General features: G+C 53.5%; 1 protein-coding gene across 2 annotated transcripts in view; it reads right to left on the bottom strand.

Moving 5' to 3' along the window:
* ARHGAP26 (Rho GTPase activating protein 26) overlaps positions 1–27,040 on the bottom strand; it is a 106,957-nt gene that overhangs the window by 32,765 nt on the left and 47,152 nt on the right. For both annotated transcript variants that reach the window (XM_053956944.1, XM_053956945.1), the window contains exons 12-17: positions 23,351–23,387; positions 18,341–18,406; positions 17,566–17,640; positions 12,330–12,417; positions 11,195–11,253; positions 10,401–10,506 (exon numbers count right to left, since the gene is read on the bottom strand). In XM_053956944.1, the coding sequence (XP_053812919.1) occupies positions 10,401–10,506; positions 11,195–11,253; positions 12,330–12,417; positions 17,566–17,640; positions 18,341–18,406; positions 23,351–23,387 (431 nt within the window). The remainder of the gene's footprint in view (positions 1–10,400; positions 10,507–11,194; positions 11,254–12,329; positions 12,418–17,565; positions 17,641–18,340; positions 18,407–23,350; positions 23,388–27,040) is intronic.

The raw sequence follows: 27,040 nt of genomic DNA, 5'->3' as shown, positions 1-27,040 counted from the left end.
CTTCACTTCACTCCTGCTCACAGTGGGCCAGGCTGCCAGTGGCTTTGGGACCCCAGGCTGGTCCTTCTCCTGGCAGCACACGGTGCTTCCCACGGGGATCAGGGGGGGATCAGCCTGGGGGTGTGGGACAGGCAGAGCCCCCTGGCCAGGGGAAGGGCTGTGCTCAGCACTGCCTCACCAGCCAGCAGCTCCAGGAACACCTGACCCGCTTGGTGCTGCCCCAGCAGCTCCAGGAACACCTGACCCGCTTGGTGCTGCCCCAGCAGCGTGCTGGACACTGGCAGCACCCAGCTGGGGTCACTGGGACCGAGCCCTGCCATGCCCTGGGGACAGCCCAGGCCAGGAGCCCCCAGGCCATTCCCAGGGTGTCCCTGGACACCGCTCACTTCTCACTCCCTTCCAGCAAAACAAAGGAGAGCAGCAGCGGAGTAAATCCATGTTGGGTGTTAAATTAGATTATGTCCAGGTTGCCTGGATACTGTATAATCACTGCCATGACCAAACACAATTTAATACGGGGTAATTGGTAGCCAAGGTTCAGTGCAGGGGAAGCAGGGAACAGTAAATATTCCAGTGTGGTCGGAGCTCCAGTGGGTGCCACAGGGGCTCCTGGCTCTGCTCCCACAGAACTCCTGCCTCCCGTGTCTGGAATTACTTCCTACATGTATTTTATATATGTAATTTATACATGTATAAACTACTGTGTGTTTATTTTGTATATAAACACATATTTTATATACAGAATGCATGTATCTGAATCTCAGCCAAAAGTGTCATTATTAGTTCAAATATCTTCCCTGATTCGGAACAACATCACTGAGCAAACAACCATCCAAAGGGAACAAAAGGAAAGTCTGGGAGCATTTCTATTTCCATGCCTGGGACAAACATTTGCAATCAAAGTGCTTGTTGTGGCTGGCCTAGCAAATCCTCCTAGGATAGAAAATAATGCAGCTCATTCCTCTTGCTACAGGTAAAAATCCATCCCCTGTCTGCCACCACCTGTAGAGCTTCTGTTTAACATGAAAAGCCAACCACACAGAGGCCAGCAATCCCCAAAATTATTTAGGCTGCTCTGGGTAGTCTGATAGAAATTAAACACCTTTGACTCTGGACATACAGGGAAAGTAAAAAGCAGAGGGAGTAGAGGCAGCACAGTGGGTGGAGAGGTACCTGTGGCACCAGAGCCACCAGCCTTGTTCCCACAAAAGTATGTGCAAAGAATCATGGAATCATTTAGGTGGGGAAACCCTCCAGGATCCTTGAGCCCAACTGTTCCCCCAGCACTGCCAAGGCCAGCACTAAGCAATATCCTCAGGTGCCACAGCTACACAGTTTTAAATCCCTCCAGCAATGGTGACTCCACCACTTCCCTGGGCAGCCTGTGACAGGGCTGGACAACCCTTTCAAGGAAGGAATTTTCCCTAATATCCCATCTCAACCTCCCCTTCTGCAACTTGAGGACATTTCCTCTTGTTCTGTTCACTTGTTACCCAGGAAAAGAGGCTGACTCCCACTCACTTGCCTCCAACCTCCTGTCAGGAGCTGTGCAGAGCCAGAAGGGCCCCCCTGAGCCTCCTTTTCTCCAGGCTGAGCCCCTTCCCAGCTCCCCCAGCTGCTCCTCATCAGCCTCGTGCTCCAGGGCCCTTCCACAGCTCCCTTCTGTCTCGGGGCAGGCTCCAGAAAGGGGCTGGGACCCCACAGCCCCTGCCCTGGCAGCCCCCACTCCCAGCCCGTTAACCTGGACCTCTCTGGGAATGGACAGACAGACAGACACACACAACTGGGGGTGTTTATCAGACAGCAGCCCCCAGTCCCAGCCCGTTAACCTGGACCTCTCTGGGAATGGACAGACAGACACACACACACAACTGGGGGTGTTTATCAGACAGCAGCCCCCAGTCCCAGCCCGTTAACCTGGACCTCTCTGGGAACAGACGGACAGACAGACACGGCAGCCTGAGCACACACGACTGGGGGCATTTGTCAGATACAATCTAATGAGTTCTGGGAAACGTTCCTGGGTGCATTTAACTCATCCCTGCACGTTATGGAGTTTAATTGGGCTGTGGCTGATGAGCGCAGAGGTGGAGAGGGAAGAGGGGCTGGGCTGGCCACCACAAGGCTGGGCTGGCCACCACCCAGCTTCCCCCCTCTCCCTGGGGCTGGTGGAGCCTGTCCCCAGAGATGGCAGCCCTGCAGCTCCCTGGGGATGACTCACTTCCCACTCAAACCCATGGTGGGTTTCCCAGCCTCGGGAATGGGAATGCAGCAGGTGTTTATTGCAGGAATGTTGTGACTGGCACACAGCACAGAGCTGGTGAAACCAGTGATGCAATTCCAGCTGCAGCAGCACCCACTGGTGTGCCAGGCAGCTACATCAGTCAATCCCACATTCCTAAATCCTTCCTAAAAGGCACATGTGCATGGGAGGAGCTGACAGGGACACTGGTCTGCAGTGGCTGCTGGCAGACAGCCATGGAGAAGCAGGGAGCACAACCAGCTCCACTTCATCTTGTGTTCAAAAGCCACGTGGATGTGGCACCTGGGGACATGGGCTAGTGGTGGCCTTGGCAGTGCTGGGGGAATGGCTGGAGACGATGATCTTAGTGGGTTTTTCCAACTTTAAAGGTTGCATGATTCCCAAGCCGGAGTACACACGCACAGAAACGCCACACTCCCACATTGCACCACCATCCCTTCATCCTGCCTGTTTATCCAGGCTCTGGACATGCCTGCCTTCCCCAGGCTGCTCTGGATGCACGGAGCACTGCAAGGGCCAGAGTCCAGAGCAGCAGGAGCAAACTGGGCTCACTCAGGCACACTGGGAACGTGGGGAATGTGGACAAACCCCGCTGCCTGCAGCCAGGCCGTGGGCTCACAGCTCCCCCAGCCCCACTGCTCCAGAGGAGAGCCAAGCCCCAGGAATGCACATGGAGGCCAGGGGATCCAGAAGGAGGATGGATCCCCAGGGAATGACAAATCCTCCCAGTGAAGACACGGGGAAACTTGCTGAATGCAAAACCCTTGCTGCTCTCGGGTTCCCTGCTCAGCTGGGACCAAACCTGTGCCTGCACTGATTCCGGGCGCTCTGACTTGCTCCAACAAGACTCGTTTCTTCTCCTGGGTGGATCTGGCCACAGCTGGATGCTTGGGTTCACTCCCAGGGAAAAAAAAAGGGCTCATGTTGCACTGAGAAGACACCGGGGCCAAATGTGAGGTTCAATATCAGTGAGCCAGATCAGCATGAATACCAAACGTGCTGCGACTTGCAGGGAAACACGCAGGGAGCTCAACGCTGCTGTGGTTCAGGCTTCCCAGCCTGAGCCAGAGGGGTTTCCAAAGCCATCCTCTGCAGCTTTGGGCAAGCTGAGCTTGAGGGGGGATCTCAGAGTGACCGCAGCCCTGCTCACCAACCCTCAGCCCAGGGCTGAGTGGCACAGGCTGGCAATTCCCTGTGCCTGGCACGGCAGCACTGAGCGTTTCCACAGACACCCTGGTGAAAAAACCACGGCCAGAGCTGATGTGAAATGTCACCAAGGTTTCCACCTGCACAAACACAGCCAGCAAAGGGGCCTCACACTCAAACACCCCTGGGGATGGGGCTGGAACAGGGCCTGCCATGGCTGCAAACCGTGCGACTGGCACCCCCGTGCCAGCTCCAGAGCCTCGGCAAAGCCCTGCTGCACCGGCAGGTTTTCCTCCAAAACCAGACCTCACTGGTGCTGTCACAGTGCAATAACAACGCCCCATGGGCAGCAGGGCAAGGAGAACCCGACGCAGCAGGTCTGGCTTAACAAGGAACCCTTTGAAAGATCTGCCGCCGCAGCAAGCGCCGCGCCGGAGTCTGCAACCTGCTGCATGGAAAACAGCCAAAGTAAACGGGCTCCCAGAGAGCAACAGCAGCAACAGCACTGGGGTGAGCAAGTGCAGCTCCCACATCCCCACAGGGAGCCATTCCAAGCCAGAGCCAGGTCACAGGGCCACGTGCAGGAGGTGCCCGGTGCACACCTGCACCTTCACACAAGTGCAGCAGCCATAGGGAAGAGCAACAGAGGGGGGTTGACCTTTTTTTTTTCCCTTAGAGGTGTTTTGGAGCACATTCACGTCACAAATGCAAGGTTGGAGCTCATCCCTACAAAATACTGAATTCCTAGAAGACAGTGTTGGAAGAAAGGCAATATAGGAATAAGGAGCTTTCAGAATTAATGATGTGAACAACAGCAGGAAGAACGCTTCTCTGCCTTCGCCAGTGGGACTAGGTTTTGCTCAATGGCTGGAAACAACCCTCACTCCCTCAGTTCTGAGCTCCCTGGCACACACATGGGTTGGAACGAGATGGCCTTTAAATGTCCCTCCCAACCCCAACCTTTCTGTGATTCTGCAGGCCAGGGATCACTCAAGCATCCTGGCAAAAACTGCAGCTCAAAGATATCTTGGCAATGGTGATTTCCAGTCTCCCTTCTTCTGCTGAAAGACTGTCTGACTAAAATCTCTCCATCTGAGTTTGGTAAGTGCTGGGTCTATTCATCAAGGCATGTGCTCATGAAGACATCTCCATCCCACTCTGTCTGCGGGGACAGCGCAGACGCCACCAGGGAGACTCCAATCAGTTATTGGAAATCTCTTGCTCACTCTCAATTCAATCTCTTTCCATACCCAGTTTCAGTTTCACTGTGATAAACAATTAAAAAATGATGTGCTATCATCAACCTCTACCCAACAACACCAAGTTCAGACACAAGCCCACAAGAATTCGCACTTGAGAAATGCAAAATGCCTGGTGCTGCTCCTGGAGATCCAGGAGGAGCTCAGCAGAGATGTTCAACCACAGGAACTCCACAGCAAACCCAGCAGGTGCTTTGTTACGAGCTGCTGAATCACCATGCCAGGTTGGTGATGCCAGCTTTAGTCCAAGCCCCCATTATCCTATCTCCACACTCGAGTCTTGTGCAGGATGTGGGTGCAAAAGAACCTAACAAGGGACTGCAGGCTCCAGGGCACATTCCTCTCCAGCTAAAAACTGGAGAGCCTGCATGAAATATAAGGAGCTTTTAGAGAAGCATGGAAGGAAAAGCTACCAGCACCCACACAGCTGCTCCAGGGACAATCCAGACAGAGGGGGTTAAAAGTTCATTTGCAGAAGCAGAACAAAACCTTTTGCTAATTTACACATTACAGGAAGCCAAGCCCAAAAAAACCCAGCGAACACCTACAGGGCTTTTTGTGGTGGTTTGTAATTCTGCAGAACCTCATATTAAAAACAAAAGCAGAGGAGTGAGAGGGAGGCAGAGCTGGCAAGGGCAGGCACAGAGTCCTGCAGGGCTGCCTCGCCTCTGCGGAAGCATCACCGGCTCCTCCACCAAAACACCTGAGGGAGAGGAGAGCAAAGGGGAAACCAGAGGTGCTGCTGATCCCCACAAGGCTCTGGTACCTCCAGCTCCAGAGCACAAATCATAGAATCATGGAACAGAATGGGTTGGGTTGGAAGGGACCTTAAAGCCCAACTCATTCCAACTAGGGACAAAGGAAAATGGGTAAAAGAGCACAGCATGAACCTGACTCAGGACAGCCAAGCCCCAGGCAGGATTGTCCCTGTCCTGCAAGGCAGCATGTGCCTACAGGGAGTCTCCTTCCACGTCACCTCCTTTTTACTCCCCATAGGAGCACCCAGATGCTTTGGGTCACTTGAACTCCAGGGCTTTACCTGGATCCAGCACTGCCACGACCCAAAAGGAGCAGAAACAGGCACTGGGCATAAAAATGGCATTCCCAAAGGCAGCAAGGAGGATCATTGCCTGGCCCAGCCACACCAGCTCAGAGACAGCTCCCCGTTTGCTTCTGGCAGCCAAATCAGGTGAGCAGCACACGAGAGCGGGGCATCTCAGAGGCCTCAGTGGCTAGTGGAAATTTCCAGAATGTCCTGGACAAGAATGACTTACTGGAAGCAATACATAAATCAAGCAAATGAATAGTTACCAGACAGCAGCATAAACAGCTGCCACGGGGATGAAATCAGACCTGCTGTGCCAAGAGGCGTGAGCCTCCTTGCCAGCTGCACCTTCGGGGGAACCCGGCAAAACAACCCAAGGAAAAGCACATTCCTGGGGGAGCTGCCACCCCTGGGCCTGCACAGGTGCCCCGCGGGGTCCTGGAGCTGCTGGGCACAGAGGCACCGTGGTGAGCTCGGGAGCAGAGCCCTGCAGGGCAGCGCAGCCCCGGGCACGGCGCGGAGCCGCCCCGCGCCGAGCAGAATGAGCCCCGGCTGTATTTTTAGGCAGAAGACCTGCAGGAATTTCTTCTTCTCCTCCTTTGCCAGCAATCCCTGGTTGAGCAGAGCCCTCCGGAACGCGCCAGGCTCCGTGTCCGGCCCCTGCCCCGGCGAGGGCTTTGCTGGATCCCCATGAGCAGCTGCCCTGCAGAGCCCATGGAAACCATGGCCCTGATAAACAGCAAACGATTTGTGCAGGAGATAACAATCGCTGTCATCTTGGTTAAAACACGTAAACTAGAAAACACCGCCGCAGCAAAACCAAAGGGAACCAGCCGGTGTTGGCCAGGCCACGGCTGGGAGTGATTAGAGATAATTAATTCTGCTAAATACACGTACACTCCGCTCGGCTGCAGCCTCCTCCGTGGGCCTGAGCTTGGCACAAGAGCAGTGGGTGCGTGGATCAGGGGTTGTGTGGGGCAGTGGCAGCGATGCCAGCCCACAGAAGGGTCTGGGAGCCCCACAGAAGGGCTATGAGCCTGGCACCATCTGTGCTGGAGAACCCGGACTCGCTGCCACAAGAACAAAGCAAAGCTCAGGTGTCAAATTATGGCCATGCTTGAAAAATAATTCCCTAAATGCTTGAAATATAATCAGAGTGAAATCCCCCTGCTCTGCACCTCCACAGCATTGACTCCTGGGTGAGAAAGTACACTACAAAAGAAGAAGGAGACGGGGATGATATTGCAGCTCCACTAACAAAAATGGCAATTTTCTGCAACCAGCTCCACTCCAGCAGCAGTCCTGGCACAGCAACCACCACCCCGACAGCAGCACAGGCACCTTGTCTCACTTTGACTTATTTGGCATTAAAACAAATTGGTTTAATCACAGAATCCCAGACTGGTTCAGGCTGGAAGGCTAAAAGGGGCAGGAATGGGGACAGCTCCTGCTCTCTGGGCCACAGTGAACAACTGCCTGGACATGTGGACATGAGGCAGAAGGCAGCACAAATGGGCTTGGAGATGCAGTAAGAGGCAGAAACCAAAATAGTTTTCTGTCAAAATGCTCCTCACCCTCTACCCTGTCTGTGCCTGTTCCTGAGATTTGTCCTCTCCCTGCTCTGTGGCCCCTCTCGCTGCACCCCAATTCTGTGGCCCCAGGTGCCATGGGACCCACCACATGGGGAAGGGCACTGCTGAACCACCTCCAAGGCACTTATCCTGCCTGATACTGGGGTTACTAATTGCTATTTTTGAACATTTCAGCTTTCTTACCAGTCTTATTACTGTTAATAAAAACTGCAACTTCATCACATGAGGAGCTCCACATCCCTCATCAGTGCAGCAGAGCATGTACACCCCAAAAACACAGAAGTCAGAAACCACCCAAGACAGGCTCTTTCTTTACTTGACCGACTCAGCCCAAGTTCTGGTTTTAGTGTCAGAACTCTCTGCAGCAAGACTGTGAGAAGTATTTTTTTAGCTCATCTGATAAACATGCAAATCTTGATTATTCATACGTTACTTAAAATAAAAAAACCCAGACAGAAAGAGATGAGACAAACCCCTCCAAGCAGTGCAGCCCAGCTTGGCAGGGGCAGCCAGAGGCCCTTGGCCTTGCCCCTGTTGGCTGTGGGTGCCCTGTTGGCTGCCCTGCTCTCAGCAGCACCTGACCCAGCTGGTCCCACCCGTCTGGAGCATCCCCTCGGGGCAGCCAGGCCTGTCCCTTCTGCAGCTCAGCCCCTCCCTCCAAACATCTGCAGCAGATGTGAAGGTTTCTCTCCATTCTTGTCTTTAATCTGGCTCAACGGCACTGCAGCCTCAAGCAGCTCTTTTAGAGAGCAATGGACACAAGCCCTGGCCCTGGCTGCCCCATGGGCACTCCTGGATCAGGGCACTGTTCCTGGATCAGGGCACTGCTCCTGGATCAGGGCATTGAACCTGGATCAGGGCATTGAACCTGGATCAGGGCAATGAACCTGGATCAGGGCAATGAACCTGGATCAGGGCATTGAACCTGGATCAGGGCAATGAACCTGGATCAGGGCATTGAACCTGGATCAGGGCACTGCTCCTGGATCAGGGCACTGCTCCTGGATCAGGACAATAAACCTGGATTAGGGCAATGAACCTGGATGAGGGCATTGAACCTGGATCAGGGCACTGCTCCTGGATCAGGACAATAAACCTGGATCAGGGCACTGCTCCTGGATCAGGACAATAAACCTGGATCAGGGCAATGAACCTGGATCAGGGCAATGAACCTGGATCAGGGCATTGAACCTGGATCAGGGCAATGAACCTGGATCAGGGCAATGCTCCTGGATCAGGGCAATGAACCTGGATCAGGGCAATGAACCTGGATCAGGGCATTGAACCTGGATCAGGGCATTGAACCTGGATCAGGGCAATGAACCTGGATCAGGGCATTGAACCTGGATCAGGGCATTGAACCTGGATCAGGGCAATGAACCTGGATCACGGCAATGAACCTGGATCAGGGCACTGCTCCTGGATCAGGGCATTGAACCTGGATCAGGGCAATGCTCCTCAGTCAGGGCACTGCTCCTGGATCAGGACAATGAACCTGGATCAGGACAATGAACCTGGATCAGGACAATGAACCTGGATCAAGGCACTGCTCCTCAATCAGGGCACTGCTCCTCAATCAGGGCATTGAACCTGGATCAGAGCAGGGGCTGCAGGACCAGCCCCAGGGGGATGCTGTGAGCCCATCCCTGGGGCTGGCTGTGCCTCTGCAGCCCAGGATCCCCCAGGAATGGCACCAGGGCTGGAGAGCTCAGCAGGCTCTCGCTCCCCAGCTTCCTGCACTTCTCTGAGATAATTTTTTTCCTATTAAATAACACTATGAGCTGTTTCTCTTCCCAAAATAGCACACACCACCACACACACAGTTTGTTTTGTTTGAATTCCTTCCCCACTAAAGCAGCACAAACCCCACTGTAAACCTGACTCCACATCTCTACTCCATCACCTGATTTTTCCTTTAGATGGAAAACACTGAAGCAATTACAGATTCCCTGCACATAGAAAATCACAGAATCTTTGGGTGGGAAGGGAACTTAAATCTCCCCTAGTTCCACTCCTTGCCATGGGCAGGGACACCTCCCACTATCCCAGGGTACCCCAAGCCCCGTCCAACCTGGCCTCAGACACTTCCAGGGATGCAGGGGCAGCCACAGCTTCTCTGGGCAATCCCATCTGGCTGATGGGTGCACCTGGAACCACGGGGCCTTGGCTTCAGGCTGTAAATGCAGAAGGTTTGAAACCAACACCTAAACCAGCAATTTGGTTTCTAACAGCCTTGCCAGGGACCCCACGGAGCAGACACAAGCCCAGGAGACAAGAAAGCATCTGGAGTTGTGTTTAAGCCTATTTCAAGTATCATTTGTTATTTTTTTCTTTTAAACAGATAACTTGGATTCTTCCAGACCTCCTCCTAAGCAGTTATCCCAATTAAGTCATTCCCCAGGTTTCCCAGTCCTGCCTCAGCCCTGCTGCTCCTGCAGCACTGCTGCAAACAGCAAGGGCAGGTCCAACCCTGCAGCCTTGAGGCTGCCACAAACACCTGATGATGCTTTCACTTCTAAAATACTAATCAAAGGTTTCCATGGGAACCTGCAGGAGCAGGAAGAAGATGGGAAATTACAGGTCAGCTCTACAACCAAAAGAAAAAAAAATTATCCCGTTCCTTCGCCCTTGCAAAGTTTCAAGGTAACACAAAAATATTGATTCATCAGGGTGCATAATGGCATAAAATACGCCCCAGAGTAGTCATTTGTTGTGCAAAGAAATTACTTTTAGTCCTTCAGTGGCAGGTTTGCTCTGAAACCACGTGAGGAGCTTCACCTGCACTCTGCCCCCTGCACAGCCTGGGTAGCCAAGCCCATTCCAGGCCATCAGAAGCAACACAAGGTTCCCAGGAGTGAATGGGCTCCTGGTGCTGCTGCGGGGCTGGGGCTGGTTGGGAAGCTCCTGTCCCTCATCCCTCCCTCCCTCCCTCATCCCCCCTCGCTCTCTCGGCCCTCGGTTCGCTCACACGCGCGTTTCCAGTTGCCAACCAGAAATGACTCAACACCACACACACACAAGGAAACTTTTCCACCACTATTAACTTTCAGAGGAAATGGAAAAAGGAGAGAAAAACACATCAGTCATAAACGTACTTTGCCAAATGGTTCATGAGCAAGTGCAGCATCTGCCTGTTTTTCTCCGGGAGCCGATGAACGAGGCTGTGGATCTCCGACACCCTGGACTCCTGATTCTCTAGTTCTGCATGGGGAATAGAAGATGATTTATCTCCACGTTAGGGGGCTGTTATGGGAAGAGGACTAACGCTGTCCCTGACAGACATCCCAGGGAGCTGCTCCATCCCACACCCAGTGCAGATACTGCAGTGAGCTGAGAGCAGATCCACGTGAACAGCATGGTGAGCAGGGCAGGGCTGGCTGCAGCCAGAGCGATTCCAGGGATGGGAACATGGGCACATCCCCGTGTTCAGCGTGCCCAGTGCAGGCCAGGCTGGAGCATCTGGAGCCCCACAGGCTGCTTGGGTCCACGGTGCTAAGTGGGAGCTGCTAGAGGAGCCCAGCACTGCCATGGCCATGGGCCATGGAGCCCTCCTGACATCCCACTCCCACATCCACAGGCTGCACAGCTGCCAACAGAAAATCCCCTGCTCCCAGCAAAGCCCCTTCCCCTGGGCAGTGAAGGAAACACGGCCCAGACACGTGAAGCAGCAGTGAGCCCCTCAAACAGCACGGGGCACTTCAACAGCAGCCAGTGGTCCCAGCCAGCGCTCCCTCCTGCTCTGGTCACCCCCCAGCAGCACCTGCCCCAGCCCCAGCCCCAGCAGGACACAGCTGCAGGGGAAGGAGCGTGCTGGGGAGGCAGCAGGGCAGGGGGGATCGCAGCCACTGGCAATCCATGGGAGCGGGGCCACGAACACCAACAAACTCACTCGCTGCTTTGATGAAGCTCCTTTGAAACTGGTACATCATGAGGGGCCCTGGGAGCATTCTGGAAGATAAAAAGGAAACAGGCACAAAACACATCTGAGGAACACAATCCACAGTAAGGAAGCTTTGTCCCTGCAAGAAACTCAGCTCCATTTTGAAAAGGGCAGAATTAAGCAACACCAACTCTAATTAATTCCCCCATCAGAAGGAGTAAGATCTATGCAAGGACCTTTGATTTATTCACCACTAAATTAATCTTTAATTTTAGCATTCCTTCAGTAACACAGCTTCAGTGCATTACTGAGCCCATGATTTACAAGTAAGCTTGAAAATAATTAAAAAGATAAACAAGCCTAGCTGTAAAACTTTCCCAATCCCCATTCCCATTGTCCCCTCCCACTGCTGCATCCCTTCAGAGGGACACACTGGTGCTGCCCACATTCCTCTTTGCTTAGCCAACAGTTCAGACTCTAGAGCAAAGGTTGCCAATCATGCAAAATTGTGTGATTTTCTAGGCTGAGATCCACCAGGCTAATTACACTTATCACCCTAATTGGATTTAGGCTCTCTCTCGTGCTCCCTCACTCTCTCAAACACAGCCCAGCACACAACAGTCACTGAGAGCAAGGAGCTGCGGTCACAACAGGTAGGAGCACGCTGTGGATGATGAGATGCTGCTGGCTGCCAACACCCAATCCTGTTGGGAAGATCCCCAGGATGATACTGGCTTGCCTGACAGCCAGGAATCAGAACTACAATAAAGCCCAGCAGCAGGTCTGGTAAAGCTCTTCAGCCCCTGCCCTTACACAGCACTGCCCTGCCCTTCTGCCACACGCTCAGAAGGTGGAAGTCCACTGGGAAAAGCTCAGGGAAAAGCTTAAATCAAGGTGGGGGATGCAAGCATGAGCTTCTGAAATCATGTCTGTATAATATGTGCATCTGTCAGAGCTGAGTGTGTTCCCCAGATCCTATTCAAACATACTGGAAAGCCAGGGAAAAGCCAGAATAAATTCCCTAAGAGCTGTTTCTGCTCTGTTTCTGTAAAAGTGCTGCTGTTAAGGGTCTGCAATAACAGGCAGTAAAATCCCAGGCCAGCACCAAACCCCTCCTGAAGCCAGGTGAGGCTTTTCTCCTTACCTCAGGTACGTTTTCAGTGCACTAGTAATGGTCTTGATCTCCCACTCTGCACAGATCTCTGTGTCTGTCTCTGTGGCTGTCTTGGGATCTATGGAAAAAGACAAAAAAGCAGTAACTGAAGGAAACTGAAGACAGTTCCAGCTCGTGCCAGCTCAGCTGTGTGGGGACACCATCACACCCTGTTTTATTTGCTATTTCCAGCTCAGGACACACCTGCAGGGGTGTAGGGCAGGCCAGACTCACTGCCATGGGACGAGAGAAAGAAAAGGGAATCCTCCACCCCGAGCAAGGATGGGGCAGGGTGGCTTGGAGCGTGCCAGGACACCAGGCACAGCAGCCCGGGGTGCTCAGTGACAGCAGTGACAGCCAGGCACAGACACGAGGACCCAGGGACCCTCCTCCCCACAATGGCCAGCATCATCATCCCACAGCCACCTGCCCACCCAGCTCTTGGCTGGCAGTTACAGCCACAGCCACCTGCAGTCACCTGCAGCCACCTGCAGTCACCTGCACAGCCACCTCCAGGCCAGAGGGATGTGGGCTCAGGCACACCACTGAGACCCCAATGGTGACAGCTCTGAGCTGGGCCAGGAGCACCAAACTGAGGCCAGGAGCACCAAACTGAGGCCAGGAGCAACAAACTGAGACCAAGAACACCAAACTGAGACCAGGAGCACCAAACTGAGATCAGGAGCACCAAGCCAAGGCCAGGAGCACCAAAACAAGGCCAGGAGCACCAAACTGAGACCAGGAGCACCAAACTGAGACCAAGAACACCAAACTGAGGCCAGGAGCACCAAACTGAGACCAGGAGCAACAAACTGAGGCCAGGAGCACCAAAACAAGGCCAGGAGCACCAAACTGAGACCAGGAGCAACAAACTGAGGCCAGGAGCACCAAACTGAGACCAGGAGCACCAAAACAAGGCCAGGAGCACCAAACTGAGACCAGGAGCACCAAAACAAGGCCAGGAGCACTAAACCGAGGCCAGGAGCACCAAAACAAGGCCAGGAGCACCAAACTGAGGCCAGGAGCACCAAAACAAGGCCAGGACCACCAAAACAAGGCCAGGACCACCAAAACAAGGCCAGGAGCACCAAACTGAGGCCAGGACCACCAAAACAAGGCCAGGAGCACCAAAACAAGGCCAGGACCACCAAAACAAGGCCAGGAGCACCAAACTGAGGCCAGGAGCACCAAAACAAGGCCAGGAGCACCAAACTGAGGCCAGGAGCACCAAAACAACGCCAGGAGCACCAAACTGAGACCAGGAACACCAAAACAAGGCCAGGAGCACCAAGCCAAGGCCAGGAGCACCAAAACAAGGCCAGGAGCACCAAACTGAGGCCAGGAGCACCAAAACAAGGCCAGGAGCACCAAAACAACGCCAGGAGCACCAAACTGAGACCAGGAACACCAAAACAAGGCCAGGAGCACCAAGACAAGGCCAGGAGCACCAAAACAAGGCCAGGAGCACCAAACTGAGGCCAGGAGCACCAAAACAAGGCCAGGAGCACCAAACAACGCCAGGAGCACCAAACTGAGACCAGGAACACCAAAACAAGGCCAGGAGCACCAAGCCAAGGCCAGGAGCACCAAAACAAGGCCAGGAGCACCAAACTGAGGCCAGGAGCACCAAAACAAGGCCAGGAGCACCAAGCCAAGGCCATGGAAAGCCTGGCATGGAGTGCCCCGTGTGCCCATCTCTCCTGCCCGGTGCTGCTCCACCAATGGTCTTGGCCAACTCCATCCTGGAAACTCAGCCAGGATCCTGCTCCCAGCAGAACCCCAGGGAAGCCCCCGTGGGGGTCCCTGGTGTGGGTCCCACCAGTGCCAAGTGTCCCTGGGGAGCCTGGGTGCCAGGGCTCCCACTGTCCCCAAGGCCCAGGGTGACACAGCCACAGCTGCTACCCCCATCTGCTCCCACGGGATCAGCTCAGGGGGGTTTTGCCTCTTCACAGACACAAATAATGCACTTTTGAATTTTAAAGCCCCATGTAAGCATTGGGCAATTTTTAACCTACTTAAAAAAATGCTATGAATAGAGTTCAGCTTTCCCTCAGGGCAAAGGGTTTATTTTAATTTAAAAAACCATCAAGAGGCGCTTGGAAAAGTAAATACATAAGAAATGCATATTCACTCAAAGATCACATGTGTCTCAGCAATCACACAAATGACCTCCATCCTCCTGACTCAATGCCCAGGAAACTTCCTACAGCACTGCCTTTACAAGGAGAGAATTCTAAGATAAGGAATCAAGATAAATTTGGCATAGTAAAAAAAAAAAAAACCAAACAAAAATCCTCAGAAGTTCCATCTTTTTTTTTTTTTACAAAAAGCTTTTTAATCAAAGTAGAACAAACAGAGCATGTCTTTGCAAAGGCTCCCCCAGCAGCTCCTAGGCAGGATCATGGAACACGAGGTGAAATTCCACAGTCAGTCCCATGAAAAGGCTCAGAGCAGTTAATCAGCTCCCCTTGACCCTCAGATTTATGAGTCTGCAAGAAGTTGCCGCCGTGGGCTGCAGCTGCAGCATCTGTCTGCCCAGGCAGCGGGGCCGTGCCAGCCCTGCCTCCCACAAGGACACACTTCCACAGGAACTGGGGCCAGGTGGAGTCAGGGGCTGGAAAAGCACCCAGAGCCACAGTCAGCACTGACCCTGCAGCTGCTTTCTGCTGCCAATCCCTGATCTGATGTCTCCCCCAGATTTCTCCAGGGTGAGGGGAACAACCCCGGGGAAGCACCTCATCACCCCGGTGTGATCATCAGGGAGACACTTCCAAAACAGCCTCAGGGATGACACAGCCCAGCAGTGAGGGGCTGGAAGGAGCCCCCCTCCCAGCCCTTATGGCCCACGTGGCAAGGGAGCAGGAGCAGATCGGATGCTGTAACTCATCTTCTGCAGAGTTCAGACCTGCTGGGGCCCCACACTGCCACAATAAACCCTCCCATGGGAGCCCCCACTGATGAAAGTTTGGTTATTTGTTGGGTTTTGTCCACATTTCGATGGCACATGGTACCAGTGAATGCTGGGGAGATGATCTGCCCCCCCCACCAGCCCTGGGAGCACCCCCTCTTCACCCCAGTCAGGACCCTGACAAGATCTGCCCTGAAACCCAACCCGGGGGCTGGGGCTGCCCTGACCCCCCTGTGCCCGCGGGGAGCAGTGCCCTGGGGCCACCACGCCGACCTCCTGCAGGACACCCTGCCCAAGCCCTTCCCAGCACAGTCACTGACAGCAGCTCAGGGAAACACGATCTTTTTGCCATTTCAGCTGTATGTGAAGCAGCAACGCTGCCCACATTCATTTCTAAATATAAGGGAAACCTGACAGTGGAAGCACAAGTTGGCTCCTCCATTGAGGAGGAGCCCGAGGGCAGCGAGAACAGATGGGGTTTGACAAGGGACACGTTTCCGTGTGACACTGACTTCACAGACAGCCCAAACACCTGATGGAGGTTTAATCCCCCACAATTTGGAGAAATTCTGGAGTCACGGGTTTGCAAAGCACCCCAAAGATCGACACCGTGGGGGATTCCCAAGAGGGTCCCACTGCCAGCCCTGATGCCTCCAGCAGGGCTTCCAGCACCACCAACCAACGAGGACACACCAGGACAAAGGAAAAGCACCAGCAATTTATCACCTCCTTAGGAGCCACCAGGGTGACAGCTGAGTGGCTTCAGTGGCTGAGGAGATAATGGATGCTGGATGGTGTCCAAAACTGAATCCCTCCCAGCTCTGCAGAGCTCTTCACCCAGGCCAGTTCTGCCATCTGCCACAGCCCGGGGACTGACAGCAGCACTGACACCTCTGTGACAGGAGAACGGGGTCCATGGCCCTGCCACCCGTGGGATGTGCCGACGAGCATCACCCGAGGACCTGGCTGTGGACCTGCCAGGACCTGCCCCGGGGCACCAGGCCAGCCTGTTTCTATCAGCAGTGCTCTTGGACTGGTGCTGTCCCCGTGCCCACCGTGTGTGCCACAGGACAGCCCCGGGACTGCAGGGCACCTTCACATCCCCAGCCTGTGCCAAACTTCTCTAATAACAGCACCAGGCACCAGCTCTCGTGACTGCAGTGAACTTTCCAAATGCCACAGCAACGAGGTCCCCTGCACCCGGATTTGGAGCCCTGCCCTTCTACTGCAATCACCTGGATTATCTGTTTTCCACAGGTTAACACTGACAGCTGTAACAGCCACCGTGGGCTTTGCTCACTGAACACCTTAATGGTGGGAAAAGAAGGAGGAATCGGAAAAGGAGAAGGAGAAGATGTTGAAACAGAACAGATGAAAAACCTTCTGCAAGAAGAAATATGCAGAGAAAGGAGCACTGGAGTTTTGTGAGGACAAGGAAAAGGAAATCATGTAGAAAAGGAAAGATAGTAAGTGAAGGGAAAGAAGATGACCAGAAATGCCACGCATTTTCCCCAAGGAGGAACAAACACATTCAATAGGGCACTAGCAAATTCGTAAGCATTTGTTTCCCTATTCCTACAGCTATTTCATCTGTGGCTTGCCAAGTCTGAGCAGCATCACACAGGACTGGCCAAGGGCAGCTCCCTGCTCCAGCCCAGCTCTGTTCTCTCTTCCACTGTTGTGTCTCAGGCATGTCTGGACAGATGGACAGACTGGTCCAGGGCTGCAGCTGTGGGACTGAAATGCTGCCTGTGAGGTCAGGGCTGAAATGGTTCTGTCCCCACAGCCAGAGCAAACCTCTGCTGTGCCAAGACCCAGCAGCTTGGAGCATCCAGAACTGCAGGATCCAATGTCTCAGTCACAAGGGAAACACATGCTGGAAAACTCTGGGCAAGACTGAGATAAACAGGCACAAGAAAGTCCGTGGGGAAAGCAAGAACAGCCACGGGCAGCATGCAACATCCAGGAGAAAATCATTTCAAAGGGTGCTGGGAACAAGGGGGCAAGTAGGAGATGAAAAGCCAAAGCTTTCAGCTATTTCTTTGAAGATTTTGGTTTGCATTTGGGAAGGCTGCCAGAACTCAGAGCATGTGTGAGCAGGACACCAGTGACTGCAGCAGGAGCTGGTGAAGCCAGTCCTACACGAGTCCTACCTTCAGACCTGCCCACGGTGCCCAGGACCTCCCGGCCTCGGCCAGCACATGGTCCTAAGGGCACAGTCACCACCATTAGGGACCCCGACAAGAGCCTCTGCTCCTGCTTGGCCAGGCTTCAAAGCAGCACAGTCTACTTGCCTTTACCAAAATCCCAGCTACTCACCCATTAATATACTCAGCAGCTTCTGAACTCTGGAGTTCACCCCGACGATCCGGTAGAGCCCCTGCTCATTGATCCCTAGGAGGAACAAGGAACTTGTCAGCAGAAGGTCACAAGAGCTGCTAAGATTTCTTTCACTTCTTTGGCTTCTCAAATAGCAAAGCCAATGAAACCTTCTCACCTATCAAATACAAAGCCACAGAAGAATGTAAAATTTGGGGTTGATATCAAGGTTTTCACGTATCCTTTCATTAGAAGAGTTACCTCCAGTTAGCTCAGGAATAAGGATCTGAGGACACTTTTCCTCCTTCCCACAGCCATGGCAGCCCCATGCAGGATCTGCACTTAGCCAGGACAATCTGGGAAAATTTTGCTGTGTCAAGTTTTTCAGGTTGAGGTCTGAGCCTTTTGCATGTCACCTCCCCCTGCGGGGCTGGGACAATCCCACCTGTACACAAGGAGGCTCACAAGAGCTTTTGGGGACAGAATCCCACATGAGAGGACGTGCTTGGCAGCATTCCTGCAGGAAGGATGCTGGAGTGAACACCCCCCTTTGGCACACCCAGGGTGTTTTTTGCTAACTCTGCCCCACGTCTGGGAGTCCCTGCTGGCCCAGCCGTGGGGCAAACGCTTCTCAGCATCGGCCCCGGCACGTTATGGGTTCATCTGATGTGGGTGTGAGGGTTCATGAATCATTCTGCCCATGAAAAGGGCAGGAGAGCAACTGCTCCACTGCCAACAGCTGCCCCAGAGCAAGCCCGGCCCGAGGCTGCCCTACCTCTTGTTTCCACAGCGTGGATGCACTTCTTGATGATGCTGAAGCCGATGCTGTCCAGCTGGGCAGCTGCAGGGGAAGGGCAGAGAGCAGGGTGAACAGCTGGCAGGGCAGGCCCTCACAGGGAGCACCAGGCTCCTCCTGAATCCCTGCCATCCCAGCAATCCACCACTGCCCAGACCAGGAGGAGACAAACGAGGGCAGAAAAACACAAGAACAGCAGTTTGTACCAGCTGTAACCCGGGCAAACACTGATCATCATGCCAGCCTCCACATCCCTCTGAACCAGGCCCTGCCCTGGGCTCTGCCAGGCATCCACCAGTGCAGGTGGACAAAAATTAATTTAGGATCAAGGTGAGATAACCCAAATTTGTCTGGAAAGTTGACAACAGGTTGCTTGGAAAGAAATGAAATTGTACATTTGGACACAACAAATCCCTGAAAATGGCACGTGAGGTGCCTTGCCTCAGTCCGAGAGTGAGAGCTCAAACAGGAGAGTTAATGGGATGTAGAACTCAATTCACCTGTGCCAATGCAGGTTTTCACTTCTAGGTTCAAGGAATTACTAATACAGGGACCCCAACACCTGCTGGAAGGATTCATCCCACAGAGAGCTTTCCATCACTGCCTGGAAAACACTGCCCACAGCCAGCCATTTGTTAGGGAAAATTAGTTCCTCCCCACAGAAAGGTTTGGAAAAAAACCTTCCACAGGGCAGGAGCCCCTCAGGGAAGGGTGGGCAAAGCCACCCCGGGCTCCAGAGCCCAGGGAAGGCTGTGATGTGACAGCCACAACTCGTTCAGGGCAGGGCAGGGCAGGCAGGGAGCGCAGCCCAGGCTGGCAGTGCCCTCTGCAAGGCACGTGCAGCTTCCCTGCTCTGCATTCCCCTGCTCTCGTGCCCCGTCCATGGGCAGCTGCCAGCTCACAGCCCCTTCCTGAGCCCTGGCTCGGAGTGCTCTGCTGGGGGTGGGCTCTGTCTGGTGAAAGGCACGGGGACCCACAGCAGTGCAAAGGAAAACAGCTCCATTATGTTTTTCTGGGCACGCAGGCCGAAGCGCCGAGCCAACACAAGCACACGAGCTGCAGGATGCCCGTGCCACAGGACGTGAGGACAATCCAGAAGCTGCAGGGCCCTTTGCTGGGCACCCTCAGGGCTCCCAGCATGGATGCAGCACAAAGCCAACGTGCCATCAGCAGCAGGGCACAGCTGCCATTCCCAGGCCACTGATAAACACAAGGGTACCTGAGGAGCTCAAAACCCTGGTGTGGAAACTCTCTTGGCTCCAGCAAACCCAGCTCAGCAGCTCTGGTCAGCCTTGCTGGGCACTGTGTGACCCGTGGGTATCCCTGCGTGGGGCTGACAGTTTGGATCACTGCTTCAGGCTCTCTGCCACCCACTGGAGGTGCCAAGCCATCCCACAAGCCAGCAGTTTTCCCTTAGCCCCTTGCGTGCTTGGGCCCCCAAGGTCAGGTTGGACAGGGCTTGGAGCAACCTGGGATAGTGGAAGATGGGAAGCAGGGGGTGGAACTGGGTCATCTTTAAGGTCCTTTCCCATCCCGTGATTCCATAACCCTGCAGGGCCCCCCACCCCACGGCTGGCAGGGCTGGGATCCCAGCTCCCTGCAGCAGGAGGAGGAGGAGGAGACCCAGCAGTGCCTCTGGATGAAGTGACCTGGCATAATCCCCCTAAGCACATGAATAAGCTCTTCCACTCACTGTCAAGCTCTGGATCAGGAAAGGCCGGGGATTTATTTGCAAGAGTTATATCCAGAAATAATATCTGATTAAATATCCAAAGTGCCTTTATACATCCTTAAATTTAACTTCTAATGAGCATTGTAAAAGCTTGATTTCCCCTCTCTCAGAGCATCTGCTCTTTATCTCAGTCATTTACCAATGATTCAGTGGTCCAGATCAAAGGCAGATCTGGATCTGCTGCTGCCCAGATGACAGATCCATGGAATCATCTGGGTTTGAAAAGCTCCCCAAGGTCACCAAGTCTAACCATTCCCCCAGCACGGCCAAGGCCACCACTAACCTCTGTCCCCAAGAGCCACATCCACATGGCTGTAAAGCCCTTCCAGGAATGGGGACCCCCCTGCCCTGGGCAGATGTGCCAAGGCTCGACAGCCCTTCCAGAGAATAAATTTCCAATCTGAACTGTCCCTGCCTGGCTGAGGCCACGTGGAAGAGCCTCCCTTGAGGCTCTCCCTCCTCAGGGCAGGGTGTGAGGCTCAGCTCCAGGCCACCACACGTGTCACAGGCTCTTCCTCCAGGAGCAGCAGAGTCCAAGGAGATGCCCTGCCCGGGCTGGGATCCACCCAGAAACATTTTACATCAGCACAGGTGACACACATCACCTGGACAGCAGCTGCTGCCCACACACCCCCATGCTCATCTGACCTTCAACAGCATACTGAACTGCTCTCATCCCTTTCTATTTTTGCCTGGCAGATTATTTCTATTTAATCCATTAATTCCTTCCCTTTACACTGATGTGACATATCAGTGTAAAGGGAAGGGGCCAAGGGGCTGAATCAGCTCTGTCAGCCTGGCTGGCTCCAGCTGTGTGTCAGGGCAGTGCAAGGTCAAAGCAGCTCCTCTGCCTCCCCACCACACGTTCCTGTGCCATGTAACCATCTCTGGTTTGAATTCTTTCAAAGACATTTTGGAAATAAGAACCACAGAGGAGGAGGGAAATCATGAAGCAGAGACCCGAGGAATGAGCTTTCAAGTGTTACCAGAAATGAGTTTTCAGGGCTCTAACTACCAGTTAGAGCCAAGATTGGGAAAGGAAGACTGAGGGTCAGATTAGGTTAGAGAAATGGAAGAAGTTTTCTACAGTGAGGGTGGGCAGGACCTGGCACAGGGTGCCCAGAGCAGCTGGGGCTGCCCCTGGATCCCTGGCAGTGCCCAAGGCCAGGCTGGACAGGGCTTGGAGCAAACTGGGACAGTAGAAGGTGTCCCTGCCCATGGTAGGGAGGAGAAAAGAGGAGCTTTAAAGCCCTTCCAACCCAAAATATTCTGTGATTCCATGACTGTGATTGCTGGGAAGGGCCAGAGCACCCAGACAAGGGCAGAGCAGACGGGGCAGCCAAAGGGACTCAAGAGTGGACGTAGAAGATGGAGAGTGAAATGGTGGGAAGGAAAGGAAAGGAGGAATTTTGTGCTGTTCCATGCAATAAGCACAAATGGCCTGGAGGATTTGTTTCCATGGAGCAGGGCAAGTCCTTCTGGTTAGCAAACTGGAGCATCTGAATTCCCCTGGCTCTCGTGGCTCAGTGACAGCACTCAGCCCCTCTGCTCGGCCTCCTCCCCCTCTGCAGCACACCAAGATAAATCACCCACAGGCCCACGGCCATCTGGCCACACAGCAGGACACAAAACCCAGGAGCTCTGCAGCATTACAGCGTTCTGAAAAGTGCCACCACAGCACTGGGAGGCACTGCCAGGCTCCCAGAAGTGCAGGCAGGAAGCAGAGGCACGGAGGGTGCCAGGGGCAGGAGCTGCATCCAGACCCCTCCATCACCACACTCGTTGCAAGTCCTTAGAGGAAGAGCCTCGATCAAGGGCTGCTGGCAGAGAGCCAGTTGCTGAATCAATTTTAGAGTGGCTGGGGAGGCAGGCAGAGCTCTGAAGCAGGGATTTCACGAGGCTGAAGCAGTTCAGCCCTCTGCCCACACCAGTGGCAGCCCCAGCCCAAGCAGAGGGTTCCGAAGCACCTTCAGCCGGGGGTCCCAAGCTGCTCCCAGAACCAGGAAGGACAGACAAGGAGGAACAGTCTCATTTTTAAGAGAGGCCATCAAAACGGTCTCGTGAGGCAAACCAGCAGGTACAGAGCTGGCAGAGCCAGGGCTGTGTGCAGGGACACAGAGCACTGACAGCTCATGGCCAGGCAGCACGGAGCTGAGCCACCCCTGGGCTCTGCACCCCACAAACTCCTTCTGCCCTCTGGGAAAATGAGACCAGAGGAGCTGTTCTAGCAGAGCTCCTTCCCCAGGGGCACTGGCTGTGCTGCCCTTCCAGCTGAGGCACAGCACTGAGCTCTGCTGGCATCACCTGGGAGGCACAGAGCCAGGGGATACAAGCAGGAAAAGATGGATGTGCAGCTGATGCCAGAGAGGATCAAAGGGAAGGAGAAACCACAGAGGAGAGAGCAGAGAGGGGGAAGAGGCCGCTTTGTGCGAGGGCTGAAATGGGTGTGAGGCACATTAGCTGCAAATTATACCAATTACTGAGAGAAAAATGCTTGGGCTCCAGATGAAAATGTCGTGTCTGAGGCAGCACCAAAATGAACCAAGCACTGAACACCAACCTGGGCTTGCCTGACTGCTGGCTCTGAGGGAAGCAGGGAAGGGATTGGGGCTGGAGTATTGCAATTATGGCAAATCCAACCTACTGGGAAATGGCTCAATTAAGGGTTTTAAAACACAGGATGTAAGAGGCAGGACCAGGTGCAACTGCTCCTCTAGGAAGAAAAACAAATGCTTTCTTGACCCAGGGCTTTGATTGCCTGAACTACAACAAAAAGATTTTTATTTTTAAGGGCTCTTGTTGACAATCTTGACAGGGCAGGACCTCCTTACTCCTCTATTTCTGCTCCAATTCCCCTTTGGAAAGACACATTCAACCCTGCACATTCTGGCTCAGAGAGAAGAGCTGCTTGGTCCCAGGTGTCACCTGATCCCTCTGCTGAACTTCAGGAGCAGGTCCCAAGGCCACCAGACCCCTGCAGTGCCACTGGGGCAGGAGGGGACACACCCTGAGGGGTGCAGGGACTGCCTGGCACTGCTCTCCACAGCCCCAGGTCCCACCAGCAGGTTTCTGCCCCTGGTCCCTGCTGGGTGCCACACTCAGCTCTGCCTGGGGCCACCCTGGGGTCCCCACACTGAGCCCTGTCACCCCCCCAGCTCCAGGGAGCCCAGCAGAGCCCAGTGTCACCAGCACCTCCTGCTGACCCCTCCCACAGCTCAGCCACCTCTCAGGGGTCAGGCTTGAGAAGAAATACTCACTGCCTTCGCTCTGGTTGTCCTTGTTCGAGTTGTACACCTGGAAAACACAAGCAGAAAGCCTCATGAAGACCCTGGCTCCAGCTGGGCTGGCACTGCTGGCACAGCTGGTGCCACCACAGCGTGGCTGCTGCCAGGACCTCCCCCAGCAGCCAGGTCCCCAGGCACCACCACGACCTCCTGCACACAAATGTTGGGCTGGCCCAGCTCTGGAGTTATGTTACAATGCTGACCAGGACAGCTCTTAAAAGGAAAGAATGCAAACGGGATGGACCAGGTAAAAACAGAAATCAGAGGTTTCTAAACAAAATGAGGGTGGGGTTGGACTGGATGACCTTTAAAGGTCTCTTCCAAGCCAAACTGTCCCATGATCCTGCGACTCCTCTCCTGAAAGACACATGTAGAGCAAAGCAGGCAATTCCCTTTTGGGCATTACAGGAACCTCTGGTAGGGGCAGCTGGGGCAGGGAGCAGGTACCAACCACCTCAGGTACAGCCTGAGCAAACGAGTCAGGCAAAGAGCAGGAGAGGAAAAGGAAACATTCATTTAGAGAGCACAAGAAGTGCAGCAGGATGAGGCCCTGAACGCATCCAGCACTGCTCACAGCAGCAGAGCCACCACCAGGACTCCATCCCAAGCCTCTCCAGCCTTCAAATACCCATGTTCCTCCTCCCACCCCCATCACCACACCACCACTGGCTGCTGGAGATCAAAGTGACACTTCAGTGGACACAACAAAAAGGGAAAACACTGGCAGGAGGTTTTAGTCAAGATGTGAGGGCACTTTAAAAGCCCAGGATAATACCAAGAGCAGCTGTAAGAAGATCAGCCCTCAGACAGGTTGTATTTCTCCAGCTCAACAGAGTAAAATGGCTTAAAGTAATCCTTCAGTGCCACCAGGAACACACAAACACATCACAGTGCTCCAGCAGCACCCTGGATGTGAGAAACACCAATCACTTGTTTTTTAAAATCTTAAAAGTTTATTAGTAATAAAATAGTTATTAAAAAATAGTAATAAAATTAGAGTAATAAAAATTTGGACAATGAGGATTAGGACACTATGAGACAATAAAAAAGCAAAGAGTTATGGATGTCTGGATGTTTTTGGGCCCTGAGCTGTCAAAACCACGCATTGTGAACAAAGGAACAACCCTTAAAAGCAACAGCCTGTTGCATATTCATACATCTCATACAGGGTGCAGAAATTCATTGCTAATTAAGAATTTTTCTGTTTTTTGTCAACTTCTTCCCCTTAATCCTGGTGGTTCCATAAAGAGGAGAGAAGGTGGAAGGATGTTTGTCTTTTCTGATAAGGAGGCTGTAACTCTTTGTGTGCCCTGTTGCTGTTATCTCTGTGTGAAGAGTTTCTTGATTATCTCATCCCTTTCTTCAGCTAGTAAAAATACCTTACATCGCAGAGTTTCTATTTTAACATTATGTTATAACCTAAAACTGCATTTAACACACCACTTAAGAGAATTAATACAGCACAACTTCCTAACATTACACATATAACATTCAGCGTAATATTTGCAAAAAAGCCAATCACAAAATACGCATTTTTCACCCTGGAGGTGTCCACTGAACAGCAAGCTGCTGGGAACAGGGCTGGGAGCCCCCTTGCAGAGGGAGCTGCCTGCATCACATGCTGCCTCCTGAAATAGCCAGCGGGCAGGGCGAGCTTCCAAAGGCAGTGTTGATAGCAACACCCAGCAGCAACGGGCAGGGCTCGGCTCCAGGCATCCCAGCCCCTGGCACCCGCAGGGATGAAGGGTCCCTGCTGTGGGGATGTGCCCCAGGAGCTCCATCCAGCTGCAGGGCGAGGTTGGGGAGCTCCTGTGGTGCTCTCAGAGGGTCAGAGCCAGGCTCAGGCGCTGCTGGCACAGCAGAGCTCACTGTGCTGCCCAGCCAGGGTGCCCCAAGGGCCACTGCTACCAAAACCACCCAGCAAGGCTGTGTGCCACAGGGCGTGCCACCAGCAGGGCACATAAACAGGTCCCTTCCCTGGAGGTCACCCAAACACAGGCTGCTCCTGAGCTGTCCTGCTGGGCACCAGCCAGAGCATGGCAGGACACCCTGGATCACCCAGGACGTGCTCAAATGGGCAAGCACAAATCCCAGATCCCCAGAATCCCAGAATCCCAGAATAATGAGGTTGGAAGAGACCTCTAAGATCATCAAGTCCAACCTATGCCCTGACACCTCAACCAGACCATAGCACCAAGTGCCACGTCCAGTCTTTTTTTAAACACACCCAGAGATGGTGATTCCACCACCTCCCTGGGAAGACAAGTCCAGTACTTTATTATTCTTTCAGTGAATTTTTTTTTTCCTAATATCCAACCTGTACCTCCCCTGACGTAGCCTGAGGCTGTGACCTCTTGTTCTGTCAGTGCTGCCCGGTGGGAGAGACCGACCCCACCTGTCTGCACCTCCCTTCAGGAATCCAATGGAGCAGCTCAAAACTGGAGTTTGGGCAGGGACTGACCCCTCCAAGGAGCATCTTCCCTCCCCCCCTCCCAGGACACCTGGCTACGTAACACGAGACCAAGCAGAGATGATTGTTTGCAGGAGAAAATCCATCAGCCACATCTGGCAAGCAGCAGATGATTCAGCAGCAAAACCAGCTGCAGTCAGCAAGTGAGTTTTCCTCTAGGAACAGTGTTTATATCAAGAAAATTAAATGAGTGGAAAGAGGGAAGGAAAACACCCGCAGGCTCCCCCGACAGCCCTGCAGCCCCAGCACGGAGTCAGCCTTCCCTAAGGAAGTTCTCCCCCCAACTTCAGAGCCTCTCTTGAGGGCTCACTGCAGGGACTGGGGCTCAGCCTGTTACTCAAAGGCTTGGAGACACACGGCCCTTCCTTGGGATCACACACAGATTTCGTGCCCTGGCTCACCCCCACACACAGGTGACACTAAACACGGCAAAGGATCAGGCTTGGAGCGCCCTGGGATGGTGGGAGGTGTCCCTGCCCATGGCAGGGGGTGGAATGGGATGAGTTTTTAACCATTTCAACCTAAACCATTCCAACTCCTGGTGCACAGCACAGCAGCTCCGGGGAGATCCTCTGCCTGCACGTTTGCTCTTCCAGTTTGGATCCATGAAACAACAGAGCTTGTTATCACCAGAGACTGCTCTTAAAACAAGGGAAAAGGGCAGACAAGGAAACACAACATGCTTTTGCCATTAATTGCAAAGTGTGCACACAGCAAGAGGGACGTTTCACACAGAGGTCAACAGCAACCATAAAACACAGAGACTGGCACCCTGCACCCATTGTATCGAGGACAAACCTTTTATCCATTGTCTCTGATAATCCACTAGCACAACTCCACACCAGCAGGGTTTTAGCCAAGCCCCAAGTCTGTAACATCCCTTCCTTTTCCAACAAATACTTTTCCTATGCTGCCTCAAATCTTTTAGAGGGAGATTTTTCTGGACAAGAGAAAGTTTCCAAGTTTGAGGAAAGGGCTGCTGTAGAAAAGGTCCAGGAGTGAGGCTCCTCCAGTGGCCCAAGGGTCACCCCTGCTCTGCTGGCAACCCCTTGGGCTCGTGCCTTGGCAAAGGTCGCTCCTGCCCAGCCTGGCCCTGGGGATGTTGATATCCCACTCTTTCCAAAACAGCTCTGATAACAGGCAGGGCTTAAAGCAGAAGGATGCATTTGAAGATTAAGCCTCACACACATGTG

This window comes from Vidua chalybeata, chromosome 15, assembly GCF_026979565.1.
Source record: "Vidua chalybeata isolate OUT-0048 chromosome 15, bVidCha1 merged haplotype, whole genome shotgun sequence".
In the NCBI taxonomy this organism is placed as follows: Eukaryota; Metazoa; Chordata; class Aves; order Passeriformes; family Viduidae; genus Vidua; species Vidua chalybeata.
The sequence above is the reverse complement of the archived record's forward strand: the minus strand, read 5'-3'. Positions and strand labels throughout refer to the sequence as shown.